The 26472-nt window shown below is 28.3% G+C and overlaps 1 protein-coding gene across 3 annotated transcripts in view; it reads left to right on the forward strand.

Moving 5' to 3' along the window:
• LOC113366304 (gastrula zinc finger protein XlCGF57.1-like) overlaps positions 1 to 23247 on the forward strand; it is a 113652-nt gene extending 90405 nt beyond the window's left edge. For 2 of the 3 annotated variants that reach the window (XM_026607892.1, XM_026607894.1), the window contains 11 exons: positions 12148 to 12452; positions 12798 to 12996; positions 15372 to 15811; positions 18553 to 18672; positions 18742 to 18803; positions 18865 to 19031; positions 20598 to 20682; positions 20891 to 20999; positions 22549 to 22652; positions 22719 to 22849; positions 22915 to 23247. In XM_026607892.1, coding sequence (XP_026463677.1) covers positions 12324 to 12452; positions 12798 to 12996; positions 15372 to 15811; positions 18553 to 18672; positions 18742 to 18803; positions 18865 to 19031; positions 20598 to 20682; positions 20891 to 20999; positions 22549 to 22652; positions 22719 to 22849; positions 22915 to 23072 — 1704 coding nt within the window. In that variant the 5' untranslated portion in view covers positions 12148 to 12323 and the 3' untranslated portion in view covers positions 23073 to 23247. Of the gene's footprint in view, positions 1 to 11999; positions 12453 to 12797; positions 12997 to 15371; positions 15812 to 18552; positions 18673 to 18741; positions 18804 to 18864; positions 19032 to 20597; positions 20683 to 20890; positions 21000 to 22548; positions 22653 to 22718; positions 22850 to 22914 lie in introns of those variants that run through there. The other variant, XM_026607891.1, reaches the window with a different exon arrangement.
• Positions 23248 to 26472: the final 3225 nt, after the last annotated feature.

The raw sequence follows: 26472 nt of genomic DNA on the forward strand, positions 1-26472 counted from the left end.
TAGGTGGTACTGCCCTAGGGCAGGTCCGCGAGCTGAGTTAAATTCTACCTTGATTCAGGACAGAATAGTGTGAGCAATTTTCCATTGCCATTTCACAAAGGAGTGCCCGAAATGCGTATTGGTATTTTCAAATAAAAACATATTTTTGATCTATATTTCCAAGTAAAAATGGATATTGCTACTGCCCGATATCAAGTTGCCACAGAAGGATCTTGAACTCGAATTTTTCAAGGTAGTTAAGTCTTATAGGTTCTAATAAGCAAAATACGAACAAAATGATATATATGGATAAAATGGCACAGTGGTCCTATTTAAAAATTGGCGTTACGTTTCTGCGACTGTATAATATGAAGAAATCCATATTAACAACCCTGCCAGATATTGATCGTCATTGTCGCAGTCTTCAGTTCAAATGTATACCACACCTTCAAAAGTTTATTTTGAAGGTGTTTTTTTCATGTTTATTTGGGACTTATTTATTGTTATTTGTAATTATTGCGATTATGCCAGTACTTATGCTAGTACTTTATAGTGATTTCGATCCATTTTATTGCAATAATTAGGAGTTTGTTTCTATTTCCATTTTTGTTCACTTTTGGACAAAATGATGTACTTATACAATTAAAAAAAGGATATAACACTATTTCGCAAGCATGACAAGATAGTTTATAGAAATATAGAAAAAGAAAATTGAAACCTGCAAAGGTAATTAACTTAACGTCTACTCCAATACTTCTAAAAATAGATAAAAAAAATCCACCAGTTTAAAAAAGAGATATTGCAATTTATGCATTCATTCCCATTATGACCCGAGCAAAGTTTGATTAGATAGTATGATTTGTCGCCCAAATCAAGGCATTACATAAGATAGTTATACATCTTTTGCCCTCTCCTTCAAAATAGTATGGTAAAAAACAGCATATTTTACTTGCTTTTTAGGTACTGTTGGTGAAACTTTTTACACTATTATATTTATTGTTTTATAAAAACTTTCATCTTACCTATTTCTAAAACAAGTGCATTGTTCGTCGTCTTCAAATCCTTGACATCAGCACCGTGGGCCAATAAAATTTCAACAGTAGCCGCAAAATCAGGACTTAAATCTGCATACCGCAGTGGAGTCCATAGTAAAACATCATCTAAGGCATCAGGATCAGCTCCCTTTTCTAATAATAAACTGGCAACATCGGAAGCACCTGTTATGGCTGCTAAATGCAGTGGCGTACGACCTCCACGATCTTTATTGGAAATTGATCCATCATCCAGCGCCTAGATAATTGACACAGGAATAAATAACAATAGTAATTAAAATATATTTCTATTCATCATGCTTATTAGAGATGCAATACCGATGGGAAATTTCAATACCGGTATTTCGGTAATTTTTCATTTTAAAACCGGAATACCGGTAAATTACCGGTATTTTTATTATTCTAAACGAACGTAAACAAAATTGAAAGTTACTAGTACAAATATAAAAAAATGTATATACAACTACAACTATATTCAATTAAACAATAAAAACAATAAAATAATAATTTAACAAAATTATATGCAATTTAATTAATTCATTTTCACCAAAAACAAACTTATGAGTAAGAAAAACCAAAAACTCATAAAAGATCATATCACATTATTTAAACTGTATTGTCTGTATCCGATGTGTTAAATTAGCATAATCTCCAATATTTAAAAAAATGATTTTTCCACACTGATTTAAGATCGGATACTTTGTCGAGATAAATTATAAGTTAATATAATTGTTGAGTGTTGTTATTTAAAACAATGTGATGCTTCTATAGTATTTTCAAACTTCAAAACGTTTTCGAAAAATAATATTTTATAGTTGTAATAAGAAGCAAAAATATTTAGTACTTATCAAAATTATTATGTATGAAGTTAGAAAAAATTTAGATTACGCAGGGGTAATCTGTATGATATAAAATATTTTGCCGCAAATATCACTTAAAAAACTGTTACATTTTTACATAAGATGAAACAAACATCATTATCTATCAGTCCAATTCTATTTATTGTAACACGATATGTAGCCTTTAGTAAAGCAATAAATATTCAGTTTAATGACGAGTTGAGATAATATTTGACATTTGTTTATCCTATAGAATCACTTGAAGATATAGCTGTTTATGCGATTATGGAATTTAAAGATAAATTTGTTCCGAGAAATTTAATTTTTAATGTATTGTGTATCAAATAGCGCTTATGTAAAAATACCGAAATTACCGGTATTTTTAGGGTAAATACCGGTAAAAATCCCGACGAAAAATCGGGCGGTTTACCGGTAATTCGGTATACCGGTATTGCATTCTCTAATTGCTTACCAATACTTCTGTAACGCGTTCAATATTATGATCAATAACTAATAAATGCAAACTAGAATCATCAGCAAGATGTCTGTTGAAGAACATTGAGAATGTGTTCGTGCACAATCCACAACTTATGCACTCAGCTATTTTCTCTCTATACATTGAATAATTATTTGCTATCCATTTGGCAGCTAAGAAGTCCCTAACAGTCAAGTGTTCAAACTGCACGATTTTGCCTTCAACGTAAATAAATTTATCGCTCCAATCCGAAGATATTCTATTTTCTAACAAAGCCAAAACGTTTCTCAGCATTGGAAATTTTTCTACTGCGTCTTCGAATAATGAAATCATTGCCAGTTGTGTGAGGCAGGATTCTAATATATCCTTATCCTCTTGGTCGAATTCGTCTAATTTCCGTGATGCATAATCGTTGTAAACACATAACAAGTCATCTGGTACATCTGCTGACTTTGATAAAAAGTCTAAATGCAAGGGTAGTGATATAAAAGATTCTTCATTTGGGCAATCATTGGAATCCATAGTGTGGAAACAAGAAGGCCATTTCCAAGAAGCACCAATTGCTAAAGATCCATGAATAAAAGAATCTATATCGACTTCTAAATCTTCACGTTCATTTAATGCTTCTTGAAGAAACGTCCTTCTTTGTTCTTCAATCAGAGGTGATAGATATAGAACAAAAGTGCCACATGTTTTTTCCAAAGCATCTCTCGCAAAATTAGTGACGCAAGTGATCCAAAGTTTGATCAGGTTGTAGTTTTTATGTATATCTTGCAGAACCTGTTAAAATATAAATGATAAGTAGTTGAAAATGGCATTTTGCCTTAAGGCAAGTTGCATGAACTTTCCGAAATGTGTAATAATTAACTTAATCAACCGAAATTTAGATTTAGATATTTAGATGGAATTTTCAACTGCACGGTTACATATATGATGTACGCAACCTTTGATATTATTAACTTCCCGTAGGGTAAGTTATTGTAATGGGCCGAAAATCGAAATTGAAAATTTTTACATTTCTCGACGTTTTGAAGGTTTCTGAACATTTTGGCATACCTCAGAAAAAATGGATATGTGTGTGTGTATGTATGGATACAAATTTCCAGTCACGTTTTCGGACGCTCGGATCAACCGATTTCAATGGTTCAAAAAACATTCGATTTCTATCGATAGGGAGATCTGCTGATTAGTTTTTGGCAAAGGCAGGTCCAGCAGTTACGGAGATAAAGATCAAAGAGTGCAGAAAATAGAAATCGAGTTTTTGAGAGAACGGAGCATCCGATTGGAATGATCTAAAAACATTCAATTAGTAACGATTGGGAGAAGTGTTTATTAGTTTTTGGCAAAGGCAGGCCCAGCCATTGCACAGCACAGAGCTAAATGTGCAAAAATGGCAGTTTTTGAGAGAACTAAGCGTCCAATTTAAATGATTCAAAGAACTTTCAGCTTGTTTTAACAAAATAATTGATTTTGGAAAAAAATTGTATGATTTTTTTTTTTTAGGTTTTTTTGTATATTGAAAATAATTCAGATTTTATTTTTAATTCTGACTATAGTTCTAATATACTTTAAACAAATAATTTTAACTTTTCAATTCAGTTTATATAATTCTTATAAGTATTAGACAATTAGAACATTTCGTTACGGTACGGGAAGTTCCAGCAATTTGCCTTAAGGCACGATGCCATACACCCCACTAGTTTAATGATTTAAATTAATGGTAACATTTTTTACACAACTAGAGAACTTTAGTAGACTTCTTCCATTGATTCCAAAAAAAGTTGCTTTTAAAATTGTTATATTCAAATTTGAAGCATCACATCACAAAAGAGACTTTTGACACAAATTTTGACTATAATATTGTTAACTTCCCGCAGGGTAATTTAAAGTAATCGCAAAAAAATCGAAAATGAAAATGTTTGTATATCTTTACGTTTCAAAAGTTTCCGAACGTTTTGACGCAGAAATAGATGTATGTGTGTTTGTGTGTGTGCGGATACAAATCTTTGTCGACGATTTCAGGAACACATACACTCATCTCCATACAGCTAAAGCAGTGCAATTGCTTTAAAAAAGGTTAACAATTTCCAAAATATTTCAAAATAAAAAAAAAACTTCTTTTTTCAAAAGTTTTTCTGTAAAATGTAAAATTTCTCAAAAATATAATTTAAAAAAATAAATATAATTTAAAAAAAAATTTTTTTGGTACGAGAAGTTCTAGCAAATTGCCTTAAGGCACGATATGCCATACACCATTAGTTGCAAAATGTGATAATTTTTTAACAATAAACAGCTCTGCCGTAGGTTCGTAAAATTTAAGTATGTTATTTAGGACTATGATGTCTATCAACATAAAAAAATGATTTTTTTTTCTACAGTTAATTACTACTAATCAGCACGATTCCCAAATAATATTTTTCGAATAGTTTTTGAATTTTTAAAATCGATTCAGAATTTTTGGCTAAAACTTGGACGACAATTTTGCACTTTTCTCTTAATCACTAAGAAACGGCTCGGCCGATCGTCGCAAAAAACTGTGAAACGATAGTTCTCATCGAGATGGCTTTTAAATTTTTGAAAACGGTTCAGGCGTTTTTGAGAAAACGTCAATGACAGATCAAAATTTTCACACACATATACTTTTTTCAAAATTGGTCTCATTCGATTCAGAATGGCTTGAAACGTCGAGAAAACATAAAATTAGGAAATCGGATTTTTTTATGGAAACATAAATTTTACTTTCGCGAAGTTAATAATCGATCTTTTTACCTCCTTGGCTGTCCAATTTTACTTCGCCTTTGGGATAAAAAGAACCATGTGGAAAATTTTTAAAAATTTGCAAAAAACACATATCTGCAATAGGAAATTTTTGAAAATATGCAAAAAATATATCTGCGATAAAAAATACTGAAAAATAGTTTTATAGTTGTTTAATTTATGTATTTATCAGGAATATACAGGGACTGATTCTGCCGCATAACAGAAAAATGTTATGGCAAGGCCATATTACGCTCCAAACTCCATACCATACACTATGCTACTGAATCATACTGAATACTGTCAAAATCATGTCATGTATTTGTTGTGCATTCAGGCGTTTTACACATAAACTGCAACGCCACTCGTATGTCATGAAGCTGGATCAGAAAGACCCTGTTATCTAACATCGTTTTTTGACAATTATGCGGTTTCCGTGATAGGTTTTTTATCTGACAACCAGAGACAAAAGCCTGGCTGCACACCAACCACATGGCTTTTGTCAATATTTAGTATGGAAGGCTCATTTTCGGCTCACAGCTTATTTCGTTTAACAGTTTGTATTTTTTGCTAATTAAATTTTTCCTTTTTAAAAATAATAGTGTTTGATTTTGCTTTTTCCATGGTCAAGTGTCGAAACGTTAATTCACTTTACTTTTTTTATATTGACCGCAAATTATTCCACTTGATATATAACTAAAAAAAGTTTTTTACGGGCATATATACAGTTATTAAAACAAAACTTGTTCAATTTTTTTTAAGTCTTCCAAACGTATCGTTTTGAATTTTCTTCAGTGGTTAAATTGCTTTGAAAAACATGAAAACCACGCACGATTATTTATGACAAAAGAATCACATTTTTGCTAAAAAGTTATATATTTAATATGAAAAATTAAACAAAAATAAAATGTTACATATAAGTTTTGGGATTGTGTAAATGAACCGTGTTATTGTATTATTTAACTTTATAAATTAACATTTATAAATCCTTAAAAAAGTATATTTTAATATTCGTTCTTAATTTTTACAGAATATTTATATATTATTTAGTATGGAAAGTTTTTTATAACATGGCCTTGCCATAACATTTTTCTGTTATGCGGCAGAATCGGTTCAATAGTCACAGTATACTAAAAGTCAAATTGGACCTTTGTGCCCTGTCCTACCCTGTATACCATGAGATTATGTTAAGAAAATCTATTATCAAAATAGTTTTTACACTCACCTCTAAAATTTGTCCAGTTTCCGACTTATGCATGTCATCAACGCCATCAACAAACAAAACCATATTTTCATCCACTTCAGGAAGTTCCAAATACTTTAAAAACTTTGCAGCTTTTGCTTTATCATTTTGTTCCTGCAAGCCATCATGTACAAACTTCCTCATGCTCAATGCATTCACATATTTTATATGTATACTAATTTTATCTTTCTCCAAATTTTCTTTGATATTCTCCAAATACCTTGTTTTACCAGAACCACGGTCACCACAAATAATGTTAATAGAATTTTGCGATATATCATGATCCAATTCAACAAGAGAAAATTCTATTAGGCAAATATTCCTCAAAACTGACATGTCTGATCCACGTTTAGATTCAATCCATAACAAAGAACTTCCTGAAGATATGTATTTGGTGTAATGGACATTGTCGTGGTTTAATTGTAGTTCTTGGAATAAATGATTGTTTCCCAGGACAAAACGTGTTTTGTCAGTAATATCGTCGACAGTCGATATTGATTCTTCTGGTGCACCGTGGCTGGTTAGACAGCTTTTGAAAATTGCATCGTCCACGACAAAAATGCAACGTAAGGAGTTTAATGAGTTTACTATATTTGGAATGTATAAGTGGGATTGCTGCAGAAGTTTTCTTTCTATGTACTTAGCCATGGTCTGAAATTGAAAAAATATAAGGTTGTCAAATTTCTCCCTTCCGCCTTTTTGTATTATAAACCAAGAGCAAAAAAGCGGAAGGGAGATATTTGACACGTATTAGTATTAGGCAAATCAGATAACGTATTTTATTATACGTTTCGACACTTGATGTGTGTCATCATTCAGTAAATTAAGCCAGGACAAAACCAAACCAAAATTTAAGTTCAATTTTGCTATTAACAAATAAAGCATTTTTGTTTTGTCAAATTTACAAGATATTTTCTGTGTCAGTTTTCCTTATAAAATAGATGTTTCTATTTTTGTTAATTAATTATTTTTCAAATAATAGTGTTTCAAAGTTTAGGTTTTTACTTGGATTTTACTGAATGATATCACACACTAAGTGTCGAATTGTATAGGAAAAAATGAATTAAAATTCTAGCTGCTCTTTTAATTGTACAAATTGGCTGCAAATTATTTCAGTTAACATATGAATAAAAACAAAAGGTCAATTATTTAACTAATCAATTATCAATTATAACAGTTATTAAAACAAAAACTGTTATTTTTTTAAGTTTTCCAAACGTTTCGAGACTTTCTTACAATTTTTTTAATGGCTGTTTTAAAAAACGCGAAAACCACACGATTTATTATGACAAATCACATTTATGAAAAAGAATTATATAAAATATCACATTTATGATTATAAGGAAGAATTCAATATAAAAAATTAAACGAAAATTAAATATAACAAATAACTGAGTTGTAATTCTGTAAATAAACTGTGTTATAAAATTTATTAAAAAAGTAAATTTTAGTATTCTTTCCTAATTTTTGCTGAATATTTTTTGTTTTTAAGAATCTTTTAGTATGCAAGAATTTAGTTACTGTTTGAAAAAACTCAATTCAATATCTCAATATTTAGTTGAGATTATCACTATCAAAATTAAACTAATATTACAAGCTTTTCAATGTTACCAAATTAGTTTTATTTTATTTTAATTTTAAATTAAAACTATATTTTAAATAATTTTAACTATATTTTTAAATAACACATGCTCATAAAGTCGTTAACTTAACTTTTAAAATAAATTGGAATTTATAAAATCCAATTAAAACAATTAAGGTTGACTTCAAGAACCTTCATATTATTGATCGTTTAGGTAATGGATATAATTGATTTGAATCTTTTAATACAATTTATAAAATATTTTTTCTTCAGAAAATTATATTTTTTTTTGGGGAATTAGAACAAAAAAAACTAAAAATTATTTAAAATTTAATAGATATGAAAATATTTTTATTAAAAAAAATTCTAAAGAGGTTTAATGATATTAATGATATTATATTGTTATATCTCTCAATTATTTGAATATAAAAATAAGATAAAAATATTTTTTATGTTCTATTTACTTCTGGTGTAAAAGTACATATGAAAACTAATATGGTGTAAGTAATGAAATAAATTAGAAGAAATTGAATCACTAATTTATTTTCCCACTTTTTATTTTAATTTTAATCTATATTTCAACTAATTTTAATTATTGCTTTAAATAACTCATGTTGCACTAAATTTAAATTCTAACACTAAATAATATTTTCTGATTTATAAAAATATTTTATATCATTTTAACAAGCAACTAACCGATATTTCACAATTCTCTAAAAAATACCGAACATGACTAACAAATCGTGAACTAATTCCACGCAAAGAATCGAAATAGAAAATTAAAACATCCTTGTATGAGGTGTATCTCGTGTTTGCAAATATTCTTACACATACATATATACAAAACAATATATTTTTATTTTTATGCTAATAAACGTGACATATTTTTATAATATGTATTGAGTTTTGTCTTAATTAAGTTATAGTCACAAAACGATATGTTTTGACCAAGAGCTGTATTGATGTATCATTGATGACACTTGTGGAAAACCCATAACAATAGCAATATATATATATACACCTAAGTCTGTTTTTACACGGAGATTGGTTCCAGAAGAAGCCGTGTAAAAAAAAAACCGTGTAAAAAAGACATTGATCTTATACAAAAATGGGTGATTTGTCCTACTCTCTAAAACCTATTAAAATTAGTGGAAAACAAGAATTTTTAAGAACAAGAATTAAATTAGTGCTATTCACATTTGCTTTGACCCGTAAAAATTGTTTGTACGCGCTAAAGGGGAATTCACTTAAATCTTTAAGCTAGTGTTCGCAAACTTTCGATACTATCGATGGTTTCAGACTTTTTTCTTTCATAAATACTTTTTTGTGATATGAACATACTTCGCAAAAATTAAATTTGACAAAAAAAATTTAAGTACATAAAATTTCAAATCGTGCTAAATGGAATAAAATCGTGTAAAAAAATTAAAAATATTCAATTTTCAAACCGTGTTATATCAAAACCGTGTACAAAAAGACCGTGTAAAAACAGACTTAGGTGTATATATATATATATATTATATATATATATATATATATATATATATATTGTATATATTCAATCTTAATCAAATCAAAATTAATCATCTTAATCAAATTCAATATTCAATTAGATTATTTTCTGTTCTTGTGGGCAATAAAAAAATTTGGGCAAACAAATAATATTTAAACCAATTCTAGAAATATACTTTTACTGCTAAGAAACAAATATTTCTACATGTTTTCAATACAAGATTTGAAATGTATAAAAATGCAATATTATAATAAGTGCAAGTTTTTAAAATAAATTAAACTTATGAGTTTATGATGGAAGAAAAAGGCCTAAGGGACTATTTATAAATATTAAGTGTAAAAAATATTAACTTATTAACCATGAAACTTACGTATTATGATGAACGAATCAGTTACAACTGCACATTGATAAATAATTGATATACACAATTAAAAAAAAATAATATAAAATTAAAACAATTAGTGAAATGTTAAAAAATTTGGGTTAGTCTGTATTTTAATAAAGTGTTTTCCACTGATTCTCATGCAAATAGAAACTTTGGACTAATTGTAAGTCTCAATGCTGTTTCATGGCAATTAGCACATTGCCTTTTACAATTAGATAAACATTATTCGTTGAACGGTTTTTAGAACAATGAGGATTCCTGAACAAATTTATAAACATCCATATGCAACTATACACAAAAGTACACTATAAACAGTACACAATATATATGTGTGTGTGTGTGTGTGGGTATGTGTATAGTTACCTAAGGATGTTTATAAATTTGTATAAGAATCTTCATTGTTCTAAAAATTATACAATGGCCAAGTTGTCGAACTAAAGATCGTTAAATACAAGAATTAATAACTTCCCGTAGGGTAAGTTATTGTAATGGGCCAAAAATCGAAATTGAAAATTTTTACATTTCTCGACGTTTTGAAGGTTTCTGAACATTTTGGCATACCTCAGAAAAAATGGATGTATGTGTGTGTGTTTATGTATGTATGGATACAAATTTCCAGTCACGTTTTCGGGCGCACGGATCAACCGATTTGAATGATTCAAAAAACATTCGATTCCTATTGATAGAGAGATGTGCGGATTAGTTTTTGGCAAGGGCAGGTCCAGCCGTTTCGGAGACACGGAGCAAAGATTGCAGAAAATAGAAATCGAGTTTTTGAGAGAACGGTGTATCCGATTTGAAGGAACTAAATAACATTCAATTAATAATGATTGGGAGAAGGGTTTATTAGTTTTTGGCAAAAGCAGGCCCATTCATTTCAAAGATACGGAGCCTAAAAAGGAAAAAGAAATTTTGTTCCAATTTTTTTTTTTTTAATTTTTTTTATATCGAAAGTAATTCAAATTTTATTTTTAATTCTGACTATAGTTCTAATATACTTTGAACAAAAAATTTCAACTATGCAATTCAGTTTATATAATTCTTATAAATATTAGACAATGTTACAATATTAATAATAATCTATTTGAAAACATTCAGTATTCCTCGAACATTTCGTTACGGTACGCGAAGTTCCAGCAATTTGCCTTAAGGCACGATGCCATACACTTCACTAGTTATAATTTATTTTGTTAAAGTAAAAACAATTTATAATTTTAAAATTTTAAACTTTATACATTTTTATTTTTTCTCTAAAATGTCTGAGCTCGAGTGGTCTTTTTATATTAGTCTGCAGTTAAATATTTTTTATTTCTTTATTTTCAATATTTTCAATATGTTTTTTTCTATTTTTATATTTCTTCACAAAGTACATTTATTCTAGATATTTATTTTATAACATAAATATATATATTTTTTTAAAAAAGAGTGTTTTTAGTATTATATAATATAAAGATGTATTTTTGTTAGTTCAATCTGTTTATCTTTTCAATAATTTTTCATTTTCATATTTATGTATATAGCATTACGTATATCTTAATATAAATGTTTGTTTATATCTTATTTAACAATAAAAACATGTTCTTGATAGATGTCTTGAGGGTGAAACATTCATAGTTTTAAAACTTTGACAATAAATCATATTTGTTAAAAATCCTTAAATACAGACAATGCATCATATAAATCCATAAAAAAATAAAATTAAACTATAGTACTATTATTTTTGCTATAAAACAATATTTTGCTAGATTTGCTTTGTGAATAAAAATCAATGTGTACTAAATATTAAATTTATTTACATTATTTATTTTCTTATCCCAAACAAAAAAAATATAGATAATATAAAATAATAATAATAATAATGCATAAATAAAGATTATGATAAATAATACTTTGATATTAATTAATAAAGCTTAAGCTACACTAAAAACATTCTATACAATCACAATGAGCTAAATTATAAATTAAAAATATATAGCATACATTAAATAACTAAATATTTATCATATATAATCATACCTTTTCGTTACTAACAACTTTGAACCAATTATTATATTTTTTAAAATTTAAACTTTTTTGAAATTCAAATTTCCCGCTCAACTAATGGAAGCCATGTTGCTCGAATTGGTAATTCTGTGGAAGATTTTGACATTTGCTTTGTATTTGTATATATTGATTTTGGCTTAACTATTGCATTATAGTCTTCAAATTAACGTATTGTGCACTGATAATAAAAATAATTATTTCTTTAATATTTCTCTAAATCATAAGGAATGTACAGATTTTAAATTAATTTATTTACACCACCGTCTTCACTTTTGACAGATATATACTTTGTTATCAAAAAAGTGACATTGTTGTTCTACAAGGCTCGTTCTATTGAAGATGTCAATATTTACACGGAGATGAAATCAGAAATTTGAATTAAAAGGCGCTAAATTATTTGTTTCGAGGTAATAATGTATATTGGATAATTGAAATAAAGGAGAATCAAATATAAAATGGAAGAAGCTGAGAGCATAATTTCACTTGCAAGAATTTGCAGAGCTTGTTTAAATGAACGTACACAAATGAAACCTTTATTTGATGCTCGATTAGCTGAAATGATGATGGCTTGTGCTAATATTGTGGTAAGAAATAATATATATTTATATACAAAATGCTATTTCAAGTTGCAGTTGCTTTAAGACTCTTGTTATAATGGACCTAACCTTTCTTACTTGTTCAAACGCTATTAGACTATTTGAACTTTTGCAAATTTATAAAAATAATGATAAATAATATATATATATATATATATATATATATATATACTTATATATCTTAGTCAATCTATAAACTAACCTATAATTAAATTACTTCTCATTTAATTCAATTATCTCAAGTATAAATAATTCAAATTCTCCTCGACCAATGTTTCAAATAGTGTTCTGATTATATATATATATATGTATATGTATATATTTCTTTTTCAGTTAAATGAAGGCGATGGTCTCCCAGCACAGCTTTGTGTTCAATGTGTAACCGCAGTCAGTCGAGCATTCTATTTTAAAGAGCTCTGCGAAAGAAATGATGCTACTTTGAGACAATTAGTACTTTTGCATCAACCGACACAAACTTATGAAGAACCGTTGAAATATGAACTGCTGAATGTTATTGTTGAATATCCAACAGGTATAAATTGTAGTTTTGTTCAGAAATTTATTTAATTTCTGAAATTCAAACCTTTTTATGTTTATCACGCAAAACATGCGCAAGGCGCAAGATATATACTGCCAATTTTTTATATTCTTAAAATTATTGATGTTGCTACATAATTTTTATTATATATGTGTATATTGTTTTATACAGTTATTCGAACAGAATTAAAAGAAATTCTTCATTGAAAATTGGATTTGATATACTACATTTATTAAAATAACAGATTTTATTGTTCATGGAAAAGTATCTACTTACTTCATTTTATGCATTTATTTATATAGGGTACAATCCGAATAAATCTACCTCCAAAAGCTTGTAATATAAATTGAATGACTTACAAAACTTTCTCAGAGTTTAATTTGTAGAATTCTTGGCATTTATTATGTTGTACTTGCTAAAATAGTTTCTACATATATTTATATAAAACTAAGGGCTAATACTTATATGAAAATATTGTAAATAAATCAAAAACTGCAAAATAATGTAAAATATCTGAACATCACCAAAAATTTGAATAAACAACAAATATAATATATAATATAATAATACTCGTAATAGGTAGTTGGATATATTGTAAATTCATAAAACTTTAAATCAAGAATTGGCGTTTTTTGGCTTGAATTTCATTTTGCTAGTGATTTTGTAAACCTTCTAGCTGAAATAATGTCTAAGAAACTAATTATACCATTTTTATTATACATTTTACAAGCAACGACATAGTATTTAAAAGAACCTCAATTTATAAATATGAAATTTGCTTTGTCATAATACACTGAAAATCTAGTTTCTATTAATATAAACAAATTATAATGTCCGAAATGAAAATTTAAAGTTATTTGAAGAAACTTAAAAAATGTTCTAAATCCATGTAATGGAAATTATCAAAATACTAAAGTCCGCATTTTGACTACGAATTATTCAAAATTTCAATATCTAAGTGTATACAACAGTTTTCACTAGATGTTAGTAAATTTTATCTAGTTTTTACTAATGTAAACAAACTATTATGTCCGAAATAAAAATTAAAAGTTATTTGAAGAATAGTAAAAAATGCTCAAAATTCGTATCAAAAATTATGAAGTCCGCATTTGAACTACGAATTATGCAAAATTTTGTTATCCAAGTGTATATAAGTAAAAAATTTTGCTAAATTCTAGTGAATTTTGTCAATGCGAACAAATTATAATTTTCGTAACGAAAATTTAAAGTCATTTCAAGTATTGTAATAAAATGTGTTAAATTTTACATATTACTTATTTTTTAAATACTAAATATACTAAATTCTATAATAAATGACGGTAAACTAAATCAAATGAATCTAAAGAAAAACTCTTCATTTATCATATGCAAACTGAATTTAAAATTAGTAACATTCAAAAGGACATAAATACCAGCACCAGACGTCAGGACGGGTAGTTTTACCCGCCCCGCCCATACAAAATAATTTTGCTTTTCATGTATGCTAATATTTTTGCTATCTATAAGTCTCGTTACAAGTCATAATTTTAAAAATTATCTTCTATATATATAAAAATAAGTCGGGTTTTCCTTCCTGACGAAATAACTCCAGAACGCACGAACCGATTTCGATAATTTTGCATTCGTTGGAAAGGTCTCGGGCTCTGCAAAGTTTATAGCTAAGAAAATTAGTGGTGCATGGCATCGTGCCCTAATGCAAATTGCTGGAATTTCACGCACAATAATTAAAAATTCGAGTAATGACATTAGTGAGAAGTATCAAAATTATCCTTGGTTAAGTCAACGAGCAATTCTTGCCGCAAAGAATAATGCACTGAATTTCACCATTCAATCAAAAATTGCTGGCGATTTGGTGACATACCAATAATTCCGACTGGTTTTCCGTTTGACTTCAAACAATTGCAATTTCCAGTTCGCCTTGCGTTCGCAATAACAAATCGCAAGGCCAAGCGCTTAGTGTTTGCGAGATAAATTTCAAATAGATTATTTAGAAAATCTTTGTTTTTCACATGGGCAGTTATACGTTGCCCGTTCACGAGTTGGAAAACCATCCGCTTTGTTTGTGTTAACGTCAGACCAAAAAACAAAAAATGTGGTTTACCAAAGAGCATTTTAATGAAACGGATAATTGGCGGATCACTTTCATTTACTTAGAGAAGTTCAACTAAAAAACAGTTAATTTTTGTAATCGAAATAAATTCATTACTGTTGTGCAATAAAATCAAATTTTTCCTTTTCAAATATAAAACAAACAAAAAATTTCTACATCTTTTTCACGAAACCATCTGGTGGCGAAACGGAGTTCGTCGGGTTTGCTAGTCTTATTATAAAATATTCTATTATTCCGGTTATATTTAATTCCCTTACAGAACTCACAGACACAATGGGTGGTAATTTAATTCTACACACCGAAAAGTTGCCTCAAATTCAAGACATCGAACCCGAACCAGACCCCACAACATTATTCATCGAATCTTCTGCTCCCAGTCCCCTTGCACCAGATTCTCTGAACGATGAACAAATGACCAATGATAAATTAATAGACCTGCAAGAAATAATTATGAGTCCAGGAATTGACTATATATCAGGTGTAGATCAATCGGTTGCCGTCTCGATTGGAAATGCAGAAAATGTGACATTAGATAATACAAATGTGACGTTGGACAATACGACTTTGGAAAATGTTATTTTAGAAAATGCATTGTCGGAAAACGTCGTACATGAGAATATTGTTATGGAAAATAAAATAGATGCAAGGAAAAGTGATAGTGCAGTATCGAAAAACACGAATGAATTTGTTACTTGTGAGGTAAGAATTTAATTTAAATTTATAAATACTATTATTTATGAAAATAGAAATAGAAGGATAGAAAATTGGATATATATTAAATTAAATAACTCTGCTTATTTTTAATGAAAATAAAGTGAACACACATTTTATACTAAAATCAAAATAATATACGAATATATTTCGAAAAGCAAAGGCATTTACCATATTTTTAAACGGTTTTCAAAGTTTTCAGTTGATTTGCAACGTTTTTAGATTTGCAACGTTTGGTCGAGAAGATTGTTAGACGATTTACAAGATTGTTAGACTATTTACAGCGTTTCTAGATGATTTTCAAGATTTTTAGACGATTTGCAAAATTTTCAGATGAATTGCAAGGTTTCTAAACGATTTACAAGATTGTTAGACGATTTACAGGGTTTTTAGATTATTTACAAGATTTTAATACGATTTGCAATGTTTTTAGATGATTCGCAAGATTTTTAGACGATTCACAAGGTTTTTAGATGATTTTCAAGGTTTTTAGACGATTTACAACGTTTTTAGATGATTTACAAGATTTTTAGACGATTTACAGGGTTTTTATATTATTTACAAAATTTTTATACGATTTACAACGCTTTTAGATGATTCGCAAGATTGTTAGACTATTTACAGGGTTTCTAGATTATTTACAAGATTTTTATACGATTTATAACGTTTTTTAGATGGTTTGCAACGTTTTTAAACGATCTACAAGATTGATTTACAATCTTTTCAGATGATTTACAAGATTTTTAGACAAATTACAACGTTTTAGACGATTTACAAAATTTTTAGACGATTACAAAATTTTTAGACGATTTACAAGATTTTTGGACGATTTGCAGGATTTTTAAACGATTTACAAGATTGTTAGACGATTTACAACGTTTTTAGATCATTTACAAGATTTTTATACGATTCACAAGGTTTTTATACTATTTAAAAGGTTTTTAGACGATTTGCCACGTTTTCAGCTGATTTGCAACGTTTTTAATCGATCTACAAGATTATTAGACGAATTACAACATTTTTAGACGATTTATAAGATTTTTAGACGATTTACAAGGTTTTTAGATTATTTACAATATTTTTGTACGATTTACAATGTTTTTAGATGATTCGCAAGATTTGTAGATAATTTACAAGATTGTTAGACTATTTACAGCGTTTTTAGATGATTTTCAAGATTTTTAGACGATTTACAAGATTTTTAGATAAATTGCAAGGATTTTAGACGATTTACAAGGTTTTTAGACGATTTATAAGATTTTTAGACGATTTACAAGGTTTTTAGATCATTACAAGATTTTTATACGATTTACAATGTTTTTAGATGTTTCGCAAGATTTTTAGACTATTTACAGCGTTTCTAGATGATTTTCAAGATTTTTAGACAATTTACAAGATTTTTAGATGAATTGCAAGGTTTTTAGACGATTTACAAGGTTTCTAAACGATTTACAAGACTGTTAGACGATTTACAACGTTTTTAGATGATTTACAAGATTTGTAGACGATTTACAAGATTGTTAGACTATTTACAGCGTTTCTAGATGATTTTCAAGATTTTAAGACGATTTACAAGATTTTTAGATGAATTGCAAGGTTTTTAGACGATTTACAAGGTTTCTAAACGATTTACAGGGTTTTTAGATTATTTACAAGATTTTTATACGATTTACAATGTTTTTAGATGATTCGCAAGATTTTTAGACTATTCACAAGGTTTTTAGATGATTTTCTAGGTTTTTAGATTATTTAAAAGGTTTTTAGACGGGTTGCTACGTTTTCAGATGATTTGCAACGTTTTTAATCGATCTACAAGATTATTAGATGAATAACAACGTTTTTAGACGATTTACAAGATTTTTAGACGATTTACAAGGTTTTTAGATTATTTACAAGATTTTTATACGATTTACAATGTTTTTAGATGGTTTGCAACGTTTTTAAACGATCTACAAGATTGATTTACAACTCTTTCAGATGATTTACAAGATTTTTAGACGAATTACAACGTTTTAGACGATTACAAAATTTTTAGACGATTTACAAAATTTTTGGACGATTTGCAAGATTTTTAAACGGTTTAGAACGTTTTCAGTCGATTTGCGACGTTTTCAGATGGTTTGCAATATTTTTAAACTATCTACAAGGTTTTAGACGATTTGCAACTTTTTCGAACGATTTGCAACGTTTTTTAGACAAATTGCCAGAATCGATTTTCATTGTGGAAACAGAAGGAAATATACTGACATGCAAACTGAAAAACGGATAGAAAAGGAATTCTACTGTCGAGCAAATTAAATATCTTAGATAGAAAATGAGAAAAAGACTCTACTGACGAGCAAATTAAATGTCTAGAAAAAAGCAGAAAATGACTTCTGATAAGCAAACTGCAAAAAGTTTTGAAAGTCGATATAAAGCGATTTGCAACAATTTCATACGATTTTCAATATATTTATACCTTTTCAGACAATTTTTAATTTACAATTTTCTAGTATAAAATATCCAAGTATTATAAATAATTCTTTCATACGAAAGTTTCACTTCAATAAATAAAACATCCCTGGCCCTTGTTTAAATAACAGTTTTAAATACATATGACTAATATACGAATTAGAAGTTTCACTTCAATAAAAAAGAGCGCTAAACGAAGCAGCGTTAAGCGGGCTATTACTTTAAATAATATATTACGTACAAAATGCAAAATATAAATGATTTTTGTGTTTATTTAGGAATGTGGAAAACAATTGAAAGGTCCAAAAGTGCTAGCCAGACACATGAAAACCCATCTAGCTATTAAACCTTATGTGTGTGAAATTTGTAGTAAAGGTTTTCCAGAATCTGGTAGTCTGGTAAGTTTAGAGATCATAATAATTTACCTATCATAATTATTATATTATAACTGTGTATTATTTCTTTAGGTCAAGCATATGAGGAGGCATAAAGGCGAGAAGCCTTACATGTGTAACACTTGTGGCAAACGGTAATTTAATATATCTTTAATCATATGTAAGAAATATAAAGTGATTAATTTTTTTGTACAGATTTTACGAAAGCAATGTTCTCAGAATCCATATGCGTACTCATACAGGTGAGAAGCCATTCAGTTGCAACGAATGTGGGAAATGTTTTGCTCAAACTGGACAATTGGAAATACATAAAAAGATACATCTTAGCGAGAAAACTAATATATGCGAAGTTTGCCATAAAGGTAAGATAATAACAAAAAATTATATATAGTGGAATAAATCGAGGATTAACGAACCGCGGGTAAAAGAATCTACTTCTATTATCTCAATTTTTTTAATTATACTATTTTAAAGTAGAGGGCAAAAGATGTGTACCTGGGTGCACATTGTCAATTTTAAAGCTAAAGTATTTTTTTGGTTTTGAGCACTAGGGAATGCAATACAGATGGAAAATTTCAATACCGGTATTTCGGTAATTTTTCATTTTAAAACTGGAATACCGGTAAATTACCGGTATTTTTATTATCTTAAACAAACGTAAACAAAATTGAAAGTTACTAGTACAAATATAAAAAATGTATATACAACTACTATATTCAACTAAACAATAAAATAAAAGAATAATTTTATTTTTTTAAATAATAATTTAACAAAATTATATCCAATTTAATTAATTCATTATCACTATCGAGTATATTGAGTACTTTTCACCAAAAACAAACTTATGAGTAAGAAAGACCAGAAACTCATAAAAGATCATATTACATTATTATAATAAACTGTATTGTCTGTATCCGATGTGTTAAATTAGCATAATCTCCAATATTTTAAAAAAATAATTTTTCTACACTAATTTAAGATCGGACACTTAGTCGAGATGAATAATAAGTTACTATAATTGTTGAGTATTCTTATTTAAAACAATGTGATGCTTCTATAGCATTTTCAAACTTCGAAACGTTTTCAAAAAATAATATTTTATAATTGTAATAAGAAGCAAAAATATTTAGTAATTGTCATAATTATTATGTACAAAGTTAAAAAAAATAAAGATTACGCAGGGGTAATCTGTTTGATATAAAATATTTTGGAGCAAATTAAAAAACTGTTGCATTTTTACATAAGATGAAACAAACATCATTCTCTATCAGTCCTATTCTATTTATAGTAACACGATTTGTAGCCCTTAGTAAAGCAATAAATATTCAGTTTAATGACGAGTTGATATAATATTTGACATTTGTTTTTTTCTATAGAATCACTTGAAGCTTCTGCTGTTTATGCGATTATGGAATTTAAAGATAAATTTGTTCAGAAAAATTTAAATTTTATTGTATCATGTATCAAATAGCGCTTATGTAAAAATACCGAAAATACCGGTATTTTTGGGGTAAATACCGGTAAAAATATCGCCGAAAAATCGAGCGGTATACCGGTAAACCGGTATTGCATTCCCTATTGAGCACTGCTGTTTAGTTTATGAGACCTTGATATAAATCTTAAGTTATATGTTATATGTTATTTATTTGTTTTATAAGGTGTTTTATCTCTGATGATGAATTAAATTGAAGCTTCTCTAAACTTATTTCTTTAGTTATTTATTTGATATGTGCTATTTGCTGTACTGTAGTTATTTCGGTGTTCACAGTATAATTACTAGAACTCAAATTGGAGCTTTGTTCTTTACCCTATCCTCCTCATTTCTCGTTAAATAAAATATGTTATGACTATAATATATTTATCATATATAAGTTAACCATATTTACGTAATCAAATATATAATTAAAAATTATGAACGTCAATTTCAGATTTTAGATTGCCTTGGCAATTGAAAATTCATATGAGGGTGCATACTGCCGAGAAGCCTTACGCTTGTACATATTGTGATAAAAAGTAAAGTATAATATACTTGTATATACTTTTTTTATGATATATTGTTTATATTTATTTATGAATTTTGCTTGAAAACGCAACAAAGGTTGTGAAACAAAAAAGATTTTTCTTATAATAGATATTTTTAGCAAAATTCCATATATTACGTCTTTATGGATTAGTTTAAATTGACATTTTTGGTAATTTCAATTATTGATTTATTTTGTAGATTTGCCCAAGGTGGAAATCTCACTATTCATTTAAGAACCCACACTGGCGAGAGGCCTTACATTTGCACAGTTTGTGGAAAGGGGCATGCCAGTAGCGGAGAACTACAAGTTAGTATTAGTAAATCTGACATTCATTTCTGCATAAAAATTATATTGAAACTAATATCTCCGAAACGTCTGGAGTCTCACCGTCAATACGTATCGAATGTTTTTTGAATAACTCAAATCAGTTGATCCGTGCTGTTGAAAACGTGGACGAAAAATTGTATCCAAACATACATCAATTTTTTCTAAGGTATTCCAAAATGTTCAAAAACCTCTGAAACGCAAAGATATGCAAAAATTTTCGATTTTTGAACGGTTACGATAACTTATCTCACGGGAAGTTAATAGATTGTAAATTTATTTTTTATATTTCAAAAACCTAACAAATACAATAGTGATGTAACGAATTAATGGCACTTTAATGAATTTATATGGAAAAAACTTCTTCGAGATACGAGCTTGTATTAAACTCGTATTTCATGGTATTACGTTATATTTGTTAGGGTTTATACAAAATCCGACATTTCAGAAAACCGGTTTTCGAATTTTAATTTTACTAAAAAACCGGTTTTAACCGGTTTTCGAATTTTATATAGAAAATAAATTTTTTCTCGAATATTCTGTAATTTATCCGCAAATTTCGTGTAATTCAGAAGCAGTATTTGACTGAATTTATTTATTGTTCAATTTTATAGATAGTAAATAAAATTATTTTAATTTTAATTAGTAAAACTAAAAAAATAATGGTTTATCTTAATTAAATAACTTTGAAAATAATTATTCGTTATTTATGCATCATTTTCACTTATAAGAATGAAAATATTTTTATGATAGTGAAAGGAAAGTTTTCGAATAAATAAAAATAATACAGTTTTAAATAAAAAAATGCATTAAATTAAAAAAAAATAAAAAAATATTAGATACATGTTGATACATACTTGTTAATACCAATTCTAGTTTTAAAAACAATTAAGCTTAATTCGGGTATTTGTTTCGAACAATTTTAATTAATTAATAATTAATTAATTTTAAAAAATCTGATTATTTTTTTTGTTTAATAAAATATGATTTGAAAAAACTGAGAACGTCTATCGAATTGCTACTTAGACATGTCCTTTGATTTCTCACAAAATTTTCTGAAATAGAAAATACTTTCATACTTGAGACGAAATTATGCTTAATTGTTTTTAAAGCCTGATATAATAATTCTAATTTTTTTTTGTTCTTTAATTTATGACTTCTAGGGTTAAAAACTTTTTTTTTTAAGTTTGAGTAGAGGAAGTTACTTCTTCAAGAAGAAGTCACATTGTTTCAAATTAATATACATTCTGGTATAAAACTCTAAATTAATATATACAAAACCTTTCTGGGAACTGATCAGATATCAAATGCTATTGAACCGATATCTTTAACCGAAGAATCAAAACGCTTTCATCTATCTTTTATATTTGGCTACATTTGTCATTTTCCATTTATACAGTGAAAACCGACTTTTTTCACTAGAAAACCGGTTTTCGAATTCCATAATTTTTGCCAAAAAAACGGTTTTTGAAAACCGACAAACCCTAATATTTGTATAAGTATTACATATTTAAATAAATCTATTTCTCAGGCTCATAATCGCAAACATACAGGTGAAAAGCCGAAAATGAGAGCAACATGCAATATTTGTGGTAAACAATGTCCTAACAATAGCGAGATGAGAGTCCATATGAGGTATTACTTTTAAATTCATAAAATTGGTTTGAACATTTTTAAGTTTTTTGTTTTAATTTGATTTAGATCTCATACTGGAGAAAGGCCACATTTTTGCAACATCTGCAATAAAGGTTTTGTGTTATCGTCTCATTTAATAGTGCATATGAGATCTCATACAGGCGAACGACCTTATGTTTGCGTCCTCTGCTCTAAAGGTAAGGAAAAAAATTCATTTTTTGAAAAAAAAAAAAATCAGATATTTCTCCATGACCTTTTTTAGGCTTTGCGAGTTCCTCGGTTCTTAAGAAACACAATTATGTTCATACTGGTGAAAAACCTTATGAATGTAAGGTATGTGGAAAAAGGTTCACACAACCTGGAGCTCGTACTGCACACGTTAAGGCTGTCCATGAAAAAGTAAAAGCTGTTACTACTTAAACGAAAATCATAAATTAACCAAAATATTTAATTTGGTATAATAATATAGCTCTACTTATTAAGTACTGTAGAAGTTAAAGTTAATTAAATCTTAACTTTAGTGTTTCTGCGAACAGCTGACCAATTATAGCATTTAGCAATGACATTGTCAATTTTAATGATTTTGAAAATTATAACTGGCTCTGTAAGAGAAAAAAAATTGCTTGAAACAAAAATCCATTAATATGATTAATTTTTGATCTCCTCAATTATTTGATATAACTATTTCTAATATCTTTTTTACAAATTCGAAACTATTTAGATTTATTGAAATTAATTAATAAAATCTTTGATCAGTTTAATATTTTTCCCACAAAATTAAAAACTGTTCCACTTATTTTTCTTTCTCTTAAAGAGCTGTGTAATAGTGTAATAGTGTTTATATAAATTTGCGGTGTAGCTATAAGTTGTAAATTTAGCATTCCTACGAATTATTTCAATTCATATTTAGATATAGCAATTGGCAATAAATTAATATATTACATTAATATGTGTAGTGTAATAGCTGTTGTGATATTTAGCATAATTTAATTTATAGACAAAGGGTCAATAAAATATATTATATTAATATATTGAAGTAACAACATTGTTTCAGTTAGATAATTATACTAATTAGAAAGTTAATAAACATCTTTTATACTTCTAAGTGGTAAGGGTTGATCACACCTAAGATTTTTTAAAATTTTTTTGGATCAATTTTTATTAACTTCCCGTAGAGTAAGTTACAGTAATCGCAAAAAAAATCGAAAATGAAATTTGTTATATATCTTTACGTTTCAATGGTTTCTGAACATTTGGGCGCATCTTAGAAAAAATTGATGTATTTGTGTGTGTGTGTGCGGATATAAATTTTCGACGATTTCGGAAACACGGTTTAACCGATTTCAATTATTCAATATACGAATATATACGAATCGAATGTTTTTTGAAATATTCAAATCGGATCAGTGGGAAGTTAAAAAGTTCCAAAATATTTCAAAAAGTATAAAAAAATCCAATATTTTAGAAAGATCATTTTTAACTTCCCGAAGGAGAAGTTTATGTTTTCATCAAAAAATCCGATTCGCTAATTTTTCAAACCATTCTGAATCGAATGAGACCAAATTTGGAAAAAGTATGTGTATGTGTGTGCGTGTGAACAGATTTTTTGCCGTAAATCGACGTTTTCTCAAAAACGGTTGGACCGATTTCAAAAATTTAAAAGCCATTCGTTTTGTGCGACGAATGGCCGAACCGTTTCTTTGTAAATCGCAGAAAAGTGAAAAATTTTTCGTCCACGTTTTAGCCCGTAATTCTTAATTCATTTTGAAAATTCAAAAACCGTTTTAAAGATATTGTTTGGGAATTGTGCTGATTAGTTTTTGGTAGAGATCGGTCGGGCCATTTTCTTGTAATGAAGTTTAAAAAAAAAAATCGACGATTTTTAACTTCCCGAAGGAGAAGTTTATGTTTTCATCAAAAAATCCGAATTGATAATTTTATGTTTTCTCGATGTTTCAAGCCATTCTGAATCGAATGAGACCAAATTTGGAAAAAGTATGTGTGTGTGTGTGTGTAAGTGTATGTGAACAGATTTTTTGCCGTAAATCGACGTTTTCTCGAAAACGGCTGCACCGATTTCAAAAATTTAAAAGCCACTCGATGTATCTCGATGAGGACTATTGTTTGTGCGACGATCGGCCAAGCCGTTTCTTTATAAATCGCAGAAAAGTGAAAAAAATTTCGTCTACGTTTTAGCCCGCAATTCTGAATCGACTTTGAAAATTCAAAAACCGTTCGAAAGATATTGGTTGGGAATTGTGCTGATTAGTTTTTGGTAGAGATCGGACGGGCCGTTTTCTTGTAATAAAGGTCAAAAAAAAAATTCGATGATTTTTATGATTATTTTTTTGACGGTAGATACCATAGTCTTCTAGATCATACTAAAATATTACGGCCCTACGATAATTGGTTTAGCTTTAAAAATTCCTCAAAGTTTGCAAAAATGACTATGGTCTTATTGGCATTTGTCAAAATTAGAACTTGCATCGACGTTTGCTCAAAAACGCCTAAACTGATTTCAGAAATTTAAAAACCATATGATGTATCTCGATGAGGTTTATCGTTTCTCAGTTTTGTGCGACGACCGGCTGAGTCGCTTCTTTGTAATTTGAAAAAAAGTGTTAAACTTTGCGTCCACATTTAAGCTCAAAGTACCGAATCGATTTTAAAAAATCAAAAACTGTTCGAAAGATATTAGTTGGGAATGATACTGATTAGTTTTAGGTGAAAATCTACCGAGCCGTTTTCTTGTAATTAACTGTTGAAAAAAAATTTAAGCCGATTTTCATGGAACTTTTTTGGCGATATATATCATGGTCTTATAGAACTTACTGAAATATTACGCCCTTACAACAGGTAGTTCAATTTTAAAAATTCATCAAAGTTTGAGAACATGAGTAGTTTTTTTTTGACGTTGGTTAAAATTACAATTAGAGGATTTACTTGGTATAACGATGGTAGTTTTTTGTCTTAATGAACATACTAAACCATTAACGTCCTGTGGAATCTGATTCAATTGTATAAATTGTTGATTTTTGAAAATTTGCTTTTAGAAAATACTCCGAGTTAACGTGTTCGTTCGTTTTCAATTATGTGCAATAAATCCACTCGGAGAATACTTTTAATCGCTCATAAATTCATTTATATTTAATTGATTATTTTACACATATCGGGAAGTTCATGTAACTTGCCTCAAGGCTAAATGCCAATACCAACTAGTTCTCAAAAATTTTTAAAATTTCGAAATTTGATTTTTTTCAGTTTTAAAAGAAATTTGAATCTTTTTAAAAAAATATATTTTTGGTATGGGAAGTTCCAGCAATTTGCCTCAAGCAATGCCATGCACCACTAGTTATAATTTACTCCTGACTCTCACCTCTTCTCCATGGCGTCATAACGCCGAACAAAAACATATCGCATCATCATCATCACGACGACTACTATAGTCTGAGAGCCAGTGAACTATTTGACTGACCTGTTTTCTCGGAGCTAGAATTTTTTTGAATGATATTTCATTATCGGTACATTAAGAAAGTGCCGGTCTGGCAAGCATCTCGCGATTGCGTCATCATCCCTCGAGTATTTGAAAATGTAAAAAAATTTTTTTTTTAATTTGCTTTCACAAGGCTTAAATTTTGAGGGTGTATTCTTTTAACTGTTCAGAAAGCATATGTAGAATGACAGACCATTCTGACGATTGCAAGGGTCTGCCAGACGAGTACATAATAGTCACGACGCGCAAGGGTGTGGGCGCATTGCCATACATGATCGACTAATACCCTTGTATTTGAATAATTTATACGCCATTTTGAAGGTCATT

Source organism: Ctenocephalides felis, unplaced genomic scaffold, assembly GCF_003426905.1.
Source record: "Ctenocephalides felis isolate EL2017-DRISC unplaced genomic scaffold, ASM342690v1 CF-g0.4_SCAFFOLD_01170, whole genome shotgun sequence".
In the NCBI taxonomy this organism is placed as follows: domain Eukaryota; kingdom Metazoa; phylum Arthropoda; class Insecta; order Siphonaptera; family Pulicidae; genus Ctenocephalides; species Ctenocephalides felis.